Source organism: Stegodyphus dumicola, chromosome 2, assembly GCF_044657685.1.
Source record: "Stegodyphus dumicola isolate Sdum_Otavi_A_Nest chromosome 2, ASM4465768v1".
Lineage (NCBI taxonomy): Eukaryota > Metazoa > Arthropoda > Arachnida > Araneae > Eresidae > Stegodyphus > Stegodyphus dumicola.
The window spans coordinates 283469157-283485992 of record NC_140769.1 but is presented as its reverse complement, the minus strand read 5'-3'; the positions used below and the strand labels follow the sequence as shown (position 1 = coordinate 283485992).

Genomic DNA, 16836 nt, shown 5'->3' with positions numbered 1-16836 from the left:
GTCTACCTTGTACTCGACGCGACACAGTCTGGTGGGATATGGACCGTCTTGCAGCAGAGAGATGCAACGCCAACTGCCGTGATGTTAGTGATCTACACCGTCTTGCCCATAGCAACAACAGGGTCGTCTTCCGTTGTGGAAATCATCCAGGCTTACGTCTTCTACAGGGGTTTTGATCCTTTTGGGAACGATTTCACAGCCTGTTGATGACACTATGATGCGCATTCAGCTCTCTCGCAACAGTAACATCCCGACAGCGCTCCAACGTATTCCATTGTGCAAATGATGTTTCCTCTTTGTTATTTCAAGATTACACGGAACTGTCGCTGCTAGCGAACTGACGAATAAGTTCCGGCATACCGTGTTTTAAGGAGATGTGTCGCAACTGCGGGATGCTAATTTTGGTTTTCCTTTTGCATTCAGCGATGCAACCTCTACATCATAAGCAAATTGTATGTTTTATTTTTCCTTTTCTAGATTCGAAACTTTCCTTTTAGCGTTTGTTGTTTATATTTTGAGCATTTTATTTGCGATAAAAATCGCTACTATTTAAAAGCAAAAATTTTCACTAAACGAAGAAACGTGAACTGCGAACAACACGAAAACCCGTTATTTTTAAAATTTAAAATAGAAGAAATTCATATACGAAGATCGGCATCCGATAAAAAATCGAGTAACATCCTAGTTTACGGTACGGTTTTGAGTAGTAACCCACGGTACTCGTGCTACGGAAGTGACGTCACAGAAAAGGGGCGTGGCCAGTACCCAGAGGGCCTGGAACCGGAAGTGACGACACCAGCGCCATCTTGTGATTTCCGGAAGCGATGCGTTGGAATTATGTCAATTAAAATACTTATTAAAAGGAGTAAACCATTAAAATTAATGATTTACTAAATAATTAAATATAATTAATCACGTGTCAAATAATTAAAAATAATAAATTTAAAGTGGTGTCATTCCAAACACGTGGTTCCAGAAATCGTTGCCATAAAACCTAAAAAATATTGTCGTTGCCACAAAAAATAAAAACCTTCAAAAACACAATATTGTTACTACAAAATAAAAAGAAAACTTTGATGACATCATTCCAACGCATCGCTTCCGGAAAAATCACAAGATGGCGCGAGTGTCATCACTTCGGTTCCAGGCCCCTCTGGATACCGGTCACGCCCCTTTTCTGCGACATCACTTCCGTAACGCGAGTACCGTGGGTTACTACTGATTTGGCGCGATTTTGAAACTTATCGCCAACACCAAGATGACTCTTTTACCGCTCATCATAAATGCCGCTTTTACTGCTCATCATTAATGTCAGAAAATCCTGTGTGTACTGTATACTAGGATTAAAACAAAAATCGTTTATTATAAAAGAGAAATTTTTACTGGAAGAAGAAACACGAATGAAAAATCGTTATATTTTGACGCTAGAAGAAACTCATATGCGCAGATCGGTAACCATAAATGTTTATTTCTCGGCAATGCTGATACGTGGCAAATGAACATTCTCTCCAAGGCCACTGCAGAAGATAAATACCCGTAATTCTTTCCACAAAATGTTGGTGACACAGAATCCAAAAGCTTTTGATATTATTCCAGAGTAATTATTCAAATTTTATATGTCAAACAACTGTATGTAAATTTATGTAAAGCAACTTTAACAACAACGATTTTCTTGAGGCAAAGCAATCAGTTTAACCCGAAGATTAGACAGATTTTGTTAACGCATAACGAGTCTGTTAGAGTGCTTATATTCAAATGATACATAAATATTCAAAGAATTTCACAACTGTAAGGAAGACGAAAGAATAGCATTCAGTTGATGTTCTACGCATGTGTTTTGTTCAGAGGTAAAACTTTGATCTTATGTACAACATATAAACAAAAATTTGAGTTAAACATGTTCATATAGGGGAAAAAATATTTTTAAAAAACTAACAAAAATTTAAATAAAATGCAATTTTTATTACCTGCTAAAATGTAACGAAAATTTTACAATCGACACAACTTTACTTAGGAATTCTCTAAATGTGAATTATTGCTTCTAAAAGAAAATGAGTTGATACTTTAAGATTTAATATTTAAAATTGTACACCAACTCAAACACACTGGTATTATTTTGAAAGACTGGTGTTCAAAGTAAGTCCGAAGTCAAGCAAGTCAAGTCAGTTAAATCACTTACTCTCAGAGAAAAGTGCAGAGCTTTCGTTTTCTTTTTATATGCAGTGCTGCTCTTGTGGCTATCTCAAAGACATCCCTTACTCCTTCTTTGGTCTTGGCCGAACATTCCACATAAGCATAGGCACGAATAGCTTCAGACGTGGCACAACCTTGCTGAAATGTCACCGGCTTCTGAGCCATCGAACCCAGCTGATACAGAGCTTCTTCATCATACCTCAAATCGCATTTATTGCCGACTAAAATGACAGGCACGCTGGGGCAAAAATGTCTTACTTCAGGATTCCATTTGTCAGAAATGTTCGCCAGGCTGTCTGGATTGTCGATGCTAAAACACATGAGGATGACATCCGTATCTGGGTAAGAAAGAGGGCGCAACCTGTCGTAGTCCTCTTGTCCTGCAGTATCCCATAAAGCTAACTGGACTAATTCCCCATCTATTTCGATGTCTGCTACATAATTTTCAAACACAGTAGGGACATAAACCTCTGGGAATTGGTCTTTACTAAAGACGATCAATAGACAAGTTTTCCCGCAAGCGCCGTCGCCGACAATAACTAACTTCTTTCGAATAGTAGCCATATCAGTTAAATATTCCAAGATATTTCCCTAAACTAAGCGAATGTTTCGTTTACTTCAGTAATTTTACGGTTACGCATAAAAAGGGCAATTACGAAGCGCTATAAATGCTCATACGTGTAAAATTATAAGAAAATTCATTTTTCATAAACAAAACGAAATGGCGTCCAGATTTAACTACCGTAGCCAGATAAAATAATCTTTTTGAGATAAAATATGTTGCCACTTTTTTATTGTTGCACAAACTTTTTATTAGTCCAAAGGGATTTGAATCCCGAAGGACTATTAGTTTCGTTTTGGCATTTTGCGTCGGACTCATAAATGTCGGTTCACTTTTCAAACTGTTGCCACAAAATGTTAGAGTCCTGCATTATATTTGAAGAAATTAAATAATGAAAAATCTGCATAAATGTATGTCTATTTCTCGTATTGTGATAAAACAACGGTACATAGAGTCATCGAATTTTGAATAACGTAATCCTCCAACGAATATGAGCATGTGGAAGAAAGACCAAATTTGAAATTTGAAATTTGTTTTATGATCGATTTCCTATTTTTTAAAACTTTGACAAATTTTTGATTAACAAACTCAAGGATTTCAAAGCGAGCAATGGCAACGTTGTGCAGAAAAAACATTTTTATCTCCAGCGCGTGAGTCTCTGTATCGGAAATTCTAGAGATAGGCTCGTTTTAATACTATTTTGCGATATTGCTGTTGCACTGGATCTTATGGTTTAAGTGCGAGGAACATGATATTTAATAAAGAAAGGTAACACACAAAATGTTAAAAAACGCCCCTCTGGACGTAATTTAAAATCTGAAACATTTCAGATTTTTTTTTTTTAAATAAAATCGTAGAGACGGTTGCCCAGTTAATTAGTAAAGAAGAAGAACTAATCTTAACGGATACTGAAACTTTAGATACTGAAATCTTAACGGATACTGAAACTAAAGATACTGAAACTTTAATTGATGTAAACAATTTAGAAGATAAGATAATTTCTAGACAAGAGTATTAAAGTAAAATTATTCTTTGAAAATTCAGTTCAAGAGCAATATCGCAAAATAGTTTTAAAACGAGCATACCTTTAGAATTTCCGATACAGAGACTCACGCGCTGGAGATAAAAATGTTTTTTCTGCACAACGTTGCCATTGCTCGCTTTGAAATCCTTGAGTTTGTCAATCAAAAATTCGTCAAAGTTTTAAAAAATAGGAAATCGATCATAAAACAAATTTCAAATTTCAAATTGGGTCTTCCACATGCTCATATTCGTTGGAGGATTACGTTATTCAAAATTCGATGACTCTATGTACCGTTGTTTTATCACAATACGAGAAATATACATACATTTATGCAGATTTTTCATTATTTAATTTCTTCAAATATAATGCAGGACTCTAACATTTTGTGGCAACAGTTTGAAAAGTGAACCGACATTTATGAGTCCGACGCAAAATGCCAAAACGAAACTAATAGTCCTTCGGGATTCAAATCCCTTTGGACTAATAATGTTGTCGGTTCATATAGTTTTCGCTTGCGCTTTAATAAATAAATTCTACGCAACTTAATTTCTAAATTCCATTATTATTTCGGACATTAATAATCCCCTATACATATTTAGAATAATGGAACTGTAAGTTGCTTAGTGACAGTCATGTATTCTAGAGTAGAATGTTTCTACTTTTTGTCTACTTTCTACTTTAATGGCATTGGTTTCATTCGATTTAATTTTTGATTAAATGGCTATCTAAATATCCTACATTGCCATTTATCAGTGACCTGCGGGTTGACTGCCAGTACTCGTTAATCTATAAATAATCAATAACCAAGAACCTTGATAGTCAATTTAAAAACTTCCGATTAATTTTTAGCTCAAAAGTGCTCTTAATTTCGTTTTGGCATTTTGTGGCGTTTCACTTTTCATATTGTTGCCATCCGATATTAGAGGCCTGCATTATATTTAAAGAAATTAAATTATCAAGAGCATGCCTGAATATATGTATGTTTCTTGCAGTGTGAAAAAACAAAGGTACCTAGAAACATCCAGTTCTGAATAACGTAGTCCTCCTCTCGAATATGGGCATCTGGAAGCCCAAATTTGGAATTTGTTTTATTATCGATTGCATATTTTGTAAAACTTTAACGAATTTTTGATTAACAAACTCGAGGATTTCAAAGCGAGCAATCGCAACGTTGTACAGAAAAAACATTTTTATCTCTAGCGCGCGAGACTCTGTATCGGAAATTAATATAAAGATATGCTCAATTTAAAACAATAAGATGATATGCTCAATTTAAAACAATTTTGCGATATTGCTCTTGAACTGAGTTTTATGGTTTAAGTGCGAAGAACGTGATATTTAATAAATAAAGGTAACAGACAAAATGTTAAAAAAACGCCCCTTTGTACGTAATTTAAAATCTGAAACCTTTCAGATTTTTTTTCTTTTTCTTTTGATATTATATTTATGCACAGAACAGAAGTTAAGAAATGTTGGGAATGGAAAACTGAAAATACTCAACTCAAATAATTTATTAACTATCTAAACTACATTATAGCTTTCCTATATGTAGTGTCATATATTACATACATAGATATTGTTATGATATGCCAGATGTTTAAGAATCAAAGTACTAAGCTATGGATATTATTATTCTTGAATGATAAATTTTATTGTTTCATGGACTGATAATATGCTAAGTTACACATAATAATGTTTTCACCTCATTTCAAATTTTCTTTACTTAAAGTTCAATGCACTAAACTGCGTATAAACATGTTGCTATTACGTGAAATATTTTATTATATATTCAAATTAGTATTAGTATATTCAGTTAGATGCAGAAACATTTTTGAAACATGACATATTTTCTTGCTTTAATAGAATTCCATAATTACTCTTGAAAACTTTGTACTTCAGAATTCCATACTTTATACTTGCCCACACTTAAATAGATGATCGTATTATGACATACAGATTCGTAGTAGAATTACAGATTGGTGGATGTCCTTGTAGAGTTGGCAGAAAGAGTATCTGCGCTATCTATGACGCATCCCAGCAATTTTTCCGTATGAAGTAACAGCAAAAGCAGAAATGAAACGATAATCAAAATGTAAATCAGAAACATTTCAGTTATATCCGATTCATTTACATGGATGAGCCAAATTACTCTTTTAGGCTTCTTTACTTTAGCCAATGATAGGCGTTTAGCGTTGGGTAGTTTCACCACACCTGCTCTCACGTCACTCATTTTCTCTGAAATAAAAAGACAACGATTAAAATTTACTTTTAGCTTATATATAAAGTAACTGGGAAAAAATTAAATGGTGGTATTACGTTAAGTAACGCGTTAAAATATCATGTTTTTAATTCGGATGTTTAAGTTAGCGGTGTGTACCCGAAATAAAGGAGGTTATATTTGGCTACCCTATGTTAACGCCAGCTGCCTCTTCGTATCAAGAAATTAGCATTTTGCCAAAGTATGATCCAAAGTAGAATTACAAATACAAAAGGTTTAAAACAATAAACCAAACACAAACAATAATTTCGTCAAAACTAGGTATACAGAGGCTGTTCGCACATTTTTTAGACGATGTATATTGTATTCACAAAATTAAATTACATAAAATTCTTGTGTTTTAAATGTTCTATTTGACATCCTTTATTCTGAACTATCTTTCGACACCGCAATTTCCAGGATAATAATGCCTTTTGAAGTGGCAGAAGAACTATTCTATCCCATTCCTCCCGAACAGCTTTCCACAGTCCTGTTAGGGTTTTGGGACAACGTTTGGATAATGCAGTTTTTGAAAGTCCGAAAGCACAAAAATCCATACATCGGGAGATTGAGACATCGGGAGATTGAGTAGGAATATCAGTGAAGGGTATGTATGGCCTTGATACCAGTTTTTTATTCCATTTCGTTTAGGAAATTTACAGTGGATTTTGATGTCTGACTGCTAGCTTTGTCCTGATGGAGTCTCACAGATGGATGGAAGTGTGGGTAAGGCGATGGTATTTCATTCAGAACAATTAGCGATAAAATATGTTCCTGATAGTATTTGGAGTTAATCTTGACATTTTTTTTTCACTCTCTTTATTTTTAACTTGCCATTATAAAAAAAACTAGCAACAATCATGAATACCTTAGAAAAACTTTCTTTCGATTCTTTGAAACATGTACTTGAATTTTTTTCTCCCCTTTTATGATAATAAATGGCTTTTTTTTTTGTTACAATCATTTAAATACACCCATGCTTCATCTATTGTGACAATTGTTTTCCATTTTTCTTTGGATAAGCGTTTCTAATATAGAATTCTGCAGCGTGTCCTGCGTTGAGCGATATGCTTTGGAAGAAGACGATGCACATTGCGTTTTTTCGCTTTCTTAAGATTTAAATCAACGTTTATCATTTTGTTTACAGTGGACACCGAGCATTTTAATGATTTTGCAACTGTCCTTTGACTAGGGGGATTTTCTTTTAACATTAAAAAACGTACCTTTGCAATAGTCGAAAATGTCCGTTTTTTCCTTGGATACTTGTTTGGAATTTTTGTCCCACTTGAGGCTCCAATTTGACGTATTTTTCCTTTCTTGTTGATGATATTACCTATCGACGCTTTAGATATCACAAAACCATGACTCTCACATCGTTTTTGGATAACGGAGTATGCATATTTCTCTTCGGAAAGAGTGTAAATGTAGCCTTCGAACCGCTGCTTTGTTAAATTCGCCATTTTGAATAAAAACAAAACTTTCAAGCCACAGACGATAATTTTGACTTTTAAAAACATAGTACAATTGCAATTACTTCTTTTGCAGCAAACGATTTTTTATTACGGCTTACCAAAATCGTCTAAAACATGTGCGAACAGCCTCTGTATTTAATGGATAGTACGTAATAATGGATTTAGATTTTCTTTCGTTTTATGCTATTCTGAAATTATTTTATGTGCTGTAATTTCTTGGTTTAAGAAATTTACATACATCAAAGCTAGATATAGTTTGCACGTTTCATATTGCGAAAAACGGATCCAAAATGTTTCATCTCCTTTAATTCAAATTTTCTTTTTAAACAGCCCGCTCTAAATATTATATGTCATGATGAAAATTTTTGTTTTAAAACTGTAACGAATGAATATCGTCGGCAACCCCATCTACCGACGATATAGAGAAAATAATCAATTTGACACGAGCTGCAGACATGAACTTTCATATCGTTTTATCAGGTTCAATGTTCCGTCTTACTTTCTTTGGGAACATGCAAGGACCTGACTCGGAACAGAGAGCTTACTAAAGCTATGTTCAATAACTGTGGGAAGTAGACAGGATACACAAAAAGGGTATACAAAACCCTTTATTTTTCTCTCTTTACAATAATTTCCGTACTTCGGAATACAAAGACCCACTACTTGTGGTCTAAACGTAAGAATATAAAAATATAACTAAACTCTAACTTAACTTTGAAATAATAAACGTGGAAGATTGGCCTTATATTAACAGGAAGCCGTATGTAGTACAGAGAACTGTGAACACTACAATACGTTTAAAATTATCAAGAGGATTAAACCTCTGGCCTGGAAGGCAACCAGCAACTGAGTAAAACTAAGGTAAGCGGCCTGCTTCGACTAACTGCTTCCTCTCTTTCGCTTGGCAAAAAGCCACAACTTAAGTACTTGGCGTTCGCCAGACAAATTTTGCATAAATACGTTAACGCTTTTAATTCTGGCCGGAAGTAGAAAATAAGAAGTGATAGTAAAGATTTAAAATAAAATAAATGTTAGTAAAACTTAAGATCCTTACAGTTTGAACTCACTCGCTAAACTTTAATTATTTTATGTAATACCACGTTCTGTTTATCCTTTTCTGTATATTAATGTTAGGTGTTACTAAAATATTATTTAAAAATTAAACTCCTGAATTTTAATGATTAATACAAGGCTTTTTATTTATTTACTTATTTTTATTTCCTTCTCCGAAGTCAAGAAAGTTTTGTAATGGCAGAAAATTTCGGTTATCATACTATTTCAACAGAAATATCCATTTTGACTATTTGTTTGCTTGATATCTGTACGTAGGAAGAAAATAAAGAGCCCTTTTTTCCTAAACTATTGTAAAATGGATTAAAAATGAGCTTTTTCGTGACGTCTTACGTACGTACACTGCGCCCCTCCCCAAAAAAGGAGAGGGGGGACAGTGCTATATCTCCCGTTCTACCGGGCCCATTGACGAAATTTAAATTACGTTTCCCATGTCCCGAAAGCGTGACTTAGGATATATATTAGATTTATATATAGCATTGCTCTAAAACAGGTATTTTGACACAAAATCGGGTTTTTTCTGAAATGACATGCTAATTTTTTCCTTATTTCGATTCTACGACTCAAATTATGCCTAGATATTAAAATTTCTAAAATTTGGTGCGAAATTTATGGAAAAATTTAAAATTTATCTTGGCCCTTTTTAAAAAAATAAAATAGTTTGCGCTATGAATAATTCACTTGGCAAACTTCTTAATTTATAGCAACCTATTTTCCTTTCTCTTTTTTCATTATACAGGAGCGGGGGAAAAAAGTCATCGTTCAGACTTTGACTATATATTGTACTATATATTATGCTAGTTTCGTATAAACAATTTCACCGTTCTGCGGCTAATCAATTTTGAGTTAATCGAGATACATACGTATATTGCGGGGAAAAAAAAATCTGATGTGTATACCACATGACTTCCTTGTACAAATATTAAATTATACGCTTTTTTTTTTTTTTTCATTTTATTTAAACTTATTAGATTGAATTAAACCTACTTCGCCGACAGCGCATAAACCACAATAGAATAAATGCATTCTTTAAAATTCACTTTGTTTACCTTAGCGACACTCTGGCGCTAGGTTCACTTAACAGTATTATATTTCGTTCATATTATAACTCTGAATGCACAAAATTTATATCATTTCTAATCGTTGCCATATGTTCTATTCAAATACTATAATAAAGCTAGAACGATGTATAAAAGAAATTAAGCAAACAAAACAAAAAAGAAACAGCTTTTCACAGACGATTGAGTATTTCTCATTCAATTAATTCAGTTCTCACTTCGCGAGAAGGCAAAATACATAAAAACTCAAAATATCTGTATTAAAAATTACGAAGTAAATTTTAATATAGATATTTATAAATTTTAATATAGATATTCCAGAAAGGATTAAGCATGATTTAATTGTCAATAATAAATGAAGGCGTTATTTTTGTTGTTGCGAAGCTAAGTTTCTCTAGATTGGCAACAAATACACTAGTCTCCTGTTTCAAATGTAAACATCAATGGCCGCCATCAAATTACGCTTAGCGGCACTTAAACAATTTTAAAATTGTTGATAATTCTAAACGTATTGCATACAGATTTACTAAAGGCATAAAACCCTTAACCGGAAGATAAAAACAACATAATTCAATCATTGAAATTAAAATAACTGTTAGAAAATTAAAATATGTCTTACAAGTTCTTTATTCTGTCCGTACGCGCAGGCGTTAAGCACAAAACATATTCGAAATGAATTCGGAAACGGTCTTATATCCGTTGAAATATGATACCCGAAATTTTTCGCGGTTATATTATCAAGTATTTCCCCAACTTTCCTAGCGTCCTTCGTGGTGTAGTGGTTCTGCACACTGGGCCGGTATTCCAGAGGTCCGTGGTTCGATTCCCGGCGAAAGCGGTTGCTATTTTTCATTTTTTCTGCCTCTAAAAAAATCCTTATGACTCTGTTACCGTGAAAGACCGAAATTGGAGAATGTCGACTTTCACCGGAGAATGTCAACATTCACCTAACACGTTGGTGACAGATCGAATATTGCATTACATTCTTGTACATTCGGACCCTCACTGGTGTATGTCAACAATCACAGATATGCTCTGGTGTAGGTCGAAAAGAGAGGAATATATATACACGCTGTCATTGTAAAAGGAAGTGTTCCCCAAATAAATGCAGTCGTAAAAGCAAGGACCTCTTGTGCAATTCAAAGTGCCATAATAGTTTAAGTTGTTGCAATAAATAAGATTTTAATCACATAATTTGGTAAGTTTTTAACTTCTATTATTTTCGTTTCTCATTTTGAATGTACTGTGTGTTTTAAGTTCTTATATTCTTAAGTTCTTATTTTAAGTCTCAAGTGTGTTTTTTCGAGACGGAATTACGGAGAAGAAAATATAATATTGTTACGAATTTGGTATTTAAAAAGCTAATGTTAGTTCAATTATAAATTAAATGGTTTTATTTCTCGCGCAGTGCAGCGCGTGACGAATATTAAAAGAAAGCTGAGACGGAAAATTGAAAATACAAGAGCGCGTGCATTAAATAAATAAATATCTCTTTTTGATTTCGGGAAAGTACCAGAAAATTCTAGCGCGTGATTTTAAAATCTTATAAAAGGAGGAAAACATCTCAATTCGTAGTAGTTGCTTAGTTTGTTGTTGTTTAGAAAACTGCTCTTGTTGATTGTAGCGAATTCGCGGATTAGCGTTCTTGAGCTGTTTTGAATTACGTTCTATTGGACATTTGAGTAGTTAAAAGATAACTACTGTGAGATAATGTAATACTGCATGATAATTTGAGAAAATTTAAGCATTTTTGTTGTGATAATAATAAATTTTTGTTCATTTTTCATTGGACTGGTACATTCATTTCATAACGAACCCGTACGCACGCAACAATATTCTTATATGTTCAACATTCACCATTGGCACATGGTGAATGTCGACATTGACCGGTGTAAGTCAGAAATAAGAGTATTTTGAAAATATTTCGGACATACACCAAGCGACTATGTGAATGTTGATATTCACCGGTGAAAGTCGACATTCTCCAGATTTCGGTGTTTCACCGTAACAACTCTATAATATTACTTTCTTTACTTGGTACAAGGAAGTAATAATGTGAGCTGCTGCAAAAATATAAATAGTATATGAACTATTCAGAAACCAGAATTCGCTTTTTTTTTCCAGGTTCACGTTTTTATAATACAGTAATTATTACTTCACGTTTTTGTAATAGGATAATTATTACTTCATATTTTTGTAATAAGGTAATTATTACTAGCTAGCAAAAGATTAAGATGCTTAGCGAGGAATAAAATAATAGTATTAATACGATTCCTGTTCCAGAAAATTATTATTGGCTTGCCTAAAATCTTAAAAACTTATCCCTGCCTTTCATTACATTCGTATTTAAATTGCGGTAAAAGTAACTCTGATTAATTCATATTTTTGTAATAAGGTAATTATTACTAGTTATCAAAAGATTAAGATGCTTAGCGAGGAATAAAATAATAGTATTAATACGATTCCTGTTCCAGAAAATTATTATTGGCTTGCCTAAAATCTTAAAAACTTATCCCTGCCTTTCATTACATTTGTATTTAAATTGCGGTAAAAGTAACTCTGATTAATTCATATTTTTGTAATAAGGTAATTATTACTAGTTAGCAAAAGATTAAGATGCTTAGCGAAGAATAAAATAATAGTTTTAATACGATTCTTGTTCCAGAAAATTATTATTGCCTTGCCTAAAATCTTAAAAACTTATCCATGCCTTTCATTACATTTGTATTTAAATTGCAGTAAAAGTAACTCTGAAGAAATTTTTGATGATAATCTACTTCCGCAAATTAAGTTTACATTAATGAGATAATTTCATTAATTAGTAATGTAATATATGTGATGCTCACATAACTAAAATTGATAACAGTGTAATTCCTCAAAACACCAAAAATATTTATATTTGCATACATATAGTTATTAAAAGAGAAAACTTACCAAAGATTTTAGATTGCATGAAGATATCTGCAACTTCGTTCAGTACTCGACGAAAGCTGAATGGAATATGCATTTCATAACTGCCGAATTTATATATTGTTGCCAAGCGGATGTTGTCACGTCAATAAAAATGTCATATCTGGCTGAGATGATGTTCATCCTGGAATTAGTCTAATCGGATACGTATAATATGGACAAATTCAAGAATTTTCCAACCTGAAAATACGACTAATTCTATCAAACATTTATTTTCTTTGTTAAATGGAAATAATGCTTGCGATAATTTTTAATTAAGCATTATAAAATAACAATTTTGCTAACTATTTAATACTAGCATAAGTAATTTTTTGAAGAAAACGTAATATTTTTTTAAGATAAGCGTGAGAAAAATTTTAATTAATTAAGAATATTTAAATTTTTAAAAAAATATCTGAAAGCTTTCAGATTTTATATTACGCCCAAAGGGGCGTTTTTTAACGTTTTATTAGTTACCTTTATTTAAATATCATATTCTTCTTAGCACTTAAAGCATAAAATTAAATTCAACAGCAATATCGCAAAGTAATTTTAAAATGAGCATATTTTTAGAATTTCCGATGCACAATCTCGCGCGCTGGAGATAAAAATGTTTTTTTTTTTTCCTACTGTGTTGCCATTGCTCGCTTTGGAATCGTTGAGTTTCTTAACAAAAAACCTCATAAATGCTTTACAAAATATGAAATCGATAATAAAGCAAATTCAAAAATCGGGCTTCTAGATGCCCATATTCGTGTGGAGAGGTACAGTATTCAAAATCGGATGGCTCTAGGTACCGTTGTTTTATCCCATTGCGAGAAATATACATACATTTATGCATATTCTTCATTATTAAATTTCTTTAAGTATAATGCAAGGCTATAATATTTGGTGGCAACAATTTAAAAAGTGATTCGACGTTTATAGTGAATCAACGCAAAATGCCAAAACGAAATGAATATTTCTTCTGGGTAAATTGCCCCTATGGGCTAATAATCCTGAGACTTCGCAACTGATTAAAAAAATCTAATAGATAATAATATTATAATATTAAAATAAAGCCTTTTGTTCAGACTGTTTTCTCTGAATTAAAAATTCTTACCGAGGAGAGTCCATCCAGTGGTTGATCGGTTAAGATTGCTGAACGCTGTGAGTTCGATGCTAGAGCTGTGTGCATGGTTAGTTTTCGTGGTTTTCAACACATGTAACGTGAACACGAGCAAGTTTCCCTTAGAAAATTCTCCATGAAGGCACCCTTTCCCTTAGGCAGGCAGGCGTTGTGTGTTTTACCATATTCAAAATAACCTCACCTAACCAGATAAGTGTTATTATCCCTAGAAACTGAAAATGTGCTTATCTGTTTCAAACTGCATTTATGTATTTAATAAAGGCATGTATTTCAGACTTATTCACTTCGCTTTAAACTGAGATTAAATGCATCATTTTATCACGCAATGAATGAAATTAATTTTTGTCAGAAAATACTGGTTGAAATTTTTGGCTAATCTTTGGAATATGGTAACAGGTAGTTTGGCGACATTTTGGTAAGGCGATAAAGGACTAATAAATCCTATATATCCTATATATATATAATAAATCCTATATAAGCTAGGACTTTAGCAGTGTACATGGATGAAGTCAAGAGTGTGCGCAATGCCATTTTTGTCCAATCCTGGGAAGTTTTTTTTTAAGTGAAAATAGGTCGACGTGTACATGGATACCGTGTATGTGCAATTCTTAAAAACGCGGCAAGCAGTTTGCGATTCTGCACTTTCTCCCAATTTCGCACCTAATCTTCGTCATGATTAAGCACTTTTGTGCCATAAAAGTTCTAACATAAGCGTAATTCGGCTAGCAGATTATTAGAAAAAAAATGTTGAGTTAAAAAAAAAAAAAAAAAAAGCTTTTACTTCGTGAAAACAAAATGGTGTCCAAACAACAAAAACTAGCAGGTTGTTGTAGCAGGGTTGGTCGCCTAATTTTCGCCAAAAAATCGCCAAGTTACCATAATTCAAAGATTAACCAAAAATTTATGCAAAATTACTTTCGCAAAGTAATTTACTAATTTTCGCACAGAAGTATTCTTGCTTACTCGTCGTGTACGGAACGGAAAATTGAAATAAGCCAGTTATTTAAATACATTTCAAAGAGAACGAATCGAAAATATCTCCTGCATGTTTGGTCATAGATCTGTAACTAATTTAAGATAGAATCAAGTAAAGTAGAGCTTCAGCTATGACATTTTTTACTACGCGATTTAGTATTTAAGTACAGTAAACCTCCAGTCATCCGAACTCCGAGTATCCGAACCGCGGATAATCCAAACCGCTTTCAGAAATTAAGAACTGAAGAAGGGAAGGAAAAGGAGAAAAAGCATGGAGGTAGGAAGTAAGATGGAGTCGCCCTAAACAAGTTTCTCCGTACCCTGCTCTGAAGCACCGGCGATCCCTACGTGGTGACCAAAAGATTGGGTCATTTACCATAGAGTTCTATGGGATTTGACGCGTTCGGGTGTAAATATTTTGTAATTACGTCGCAAATATACATATAAATGTATATATTTTCTTTTTCTACAACACTTCAGAGTCCTAAGTATGTGAAAACAACATATTTTTAAACAACATTTCATTCTGAACGGAATTAAATGCTATATTTTTTACAGGACAGTTTTCTCAGAATGGTTTAATTTGAATGAAATATTTTCACAAATTTTCGTTAATTACATTAGAAAAAAAAATTCAGGTAATTCGATTTTATTCGGTTAAGGTACAAAAATTAAGATCAAAGTTTATTATATTATTAATATTAAAATTATGCATTATTTATTTTCTATTTATAGAACTTCTTCCTAAAATACTTTCTTAAATATGACAGGATTTTTTGGCTTCTTTTAAATCGAAAAATGTAAGTCAGTTTATAATTAATGCTCTATTCGGTTCATTTTAAATTAGAGAATTATTAGGAATTAGCGAAATATTTTAAATAAGTATTTCGCTAATTCCTAATAATTAAATAGGTATTAAATAGTATTTGACTTTCTCTGAACATTTCTGAAAGGAAATAAAATATTTTTTTTTTTTTTTTTTTAAAGTATTATTTAAAACTTGTAACTGAGTTATTATAAAATGTCAAGGGAATTATTCTTATCAGATTTTTTTTTTACCCTTCATTTCAACAATACATATTCCAAAACTCTTTATTACGTTCTTAAGTGCGCATCTCATAGCATTTGCTTTACAATACCTTCTGACAGATAGCTTTCCAATACGAACAATTCTTGCTTAAATAGTTTTATAACGTATTTGTCAACAGGATTTCAATTTATGTTTACAATTCAATATTAAGGTTATTATATATTTAGATAACATTTATAATCATTATAAATAAGTACATTTAATCATTAGATTTCTTCACAGTACTTTCACAGTTGTAGTTGTTTATAAGTGAATAAATTCTTCATTTCAAATACATTTATAAATAATTTAATGAATATTTAAGTATTTTGTCAAAGGCAGATACATGCTTTTTGCAAGCACATGCATAAATACCCATACATATTTCCTATTTATCATTTCCGGCATGTGCAAATCTTTAATTTCTGTGCATTCACTATATTTTTCGTGTAAAGTAATTTACACTAATTTAGCATACACCCGAAAGTTTTACATAAAAAATATATATGAATATAATTTGAATGAAAATTATAAGTATTATTTTTAATACCCACTCAAAGGTCAGTTTTTCTTCAAAATTCCTCCACGATGGCATCTCTCTCTTTAGGCAGATAGCCCTTGCATGCGTTACTCTATTTAATAAAAACTTAATCTGATATTTTAACATACATAATTTTATATTTACATTTAGCCATCAAGTTTCAAACTTTTCAAATCTTCTAGAAAATAAATTTTGGCAGATCTCTTTTAGCAGTTTTCTTAAAATCTATATTTTTGTAGTGCAACTGCTTAGAATTTTATAAAACAAATTCATAATCAAAATCGCTGTTGTTAGTTATCGAAAAATAACCAAGATGTGATTTTTGCGTAAATGTCAGTAAACTATACAAATTGCTATTATCCATTACACTATGAATGTTTCTTTCATGCGAGAGTGTCCCTTTTTCGATTTCTATGGAACTGTCGTGTGTCGAAATACTATCAGAATCTTGTCAAGCGAGCTTCTGAATGTAAACAAAGAACACCCTGTCTGGTGACCCAAGCTTCAAAGCTTCACTTCTAGCGCGGAATGGCCCC

General features: G+C 32.5%; 1 protein-coding gene and 1 pseudogene across 2 annotated transcripts in view; both read right to left on the bottom strand.

The window, feature by feature from the left end:
* Nucleotides 1–1987: 1987 nt before the first annotated feature.
* LOC118191069 (ras-like GTP-binding protein RHO pseudogene) lies at nucleotides 1988–3004 on the bottom strand (annotated as a pseudogene).
* Nucleotides 3005–5325: 2321 nt separating this feature from the next.
* Nucleotides 5326–16836, bottom strand: part of LOC146999006 (uncharacterized) — a 219427-nt gene continuing 207916 nt past the window's right edge. For both annotated transcript variants that reach the window (XM_085812230.1, XM_085812231.1), the window contains 2 exons: nucleotides 12572–12787; nucleotides 5326–6014 (listed from right to left, as the gene is read on the bottom strand). In XM_085812230.1, coding sequence (XP_085668356.1) covers nucleotides 5749–6014; nucleotides 12572–12644 — 339 coding nt within the window. In that variant the 5' untranslated portion in view covers nucleotides 12645–12787 and the 3' untranslated portion in view covers nucleotides 5326–5748. The remainder of the gene's footprint in view (nucleotides 6015–12571; nucleotides 12788–16836) is intronic.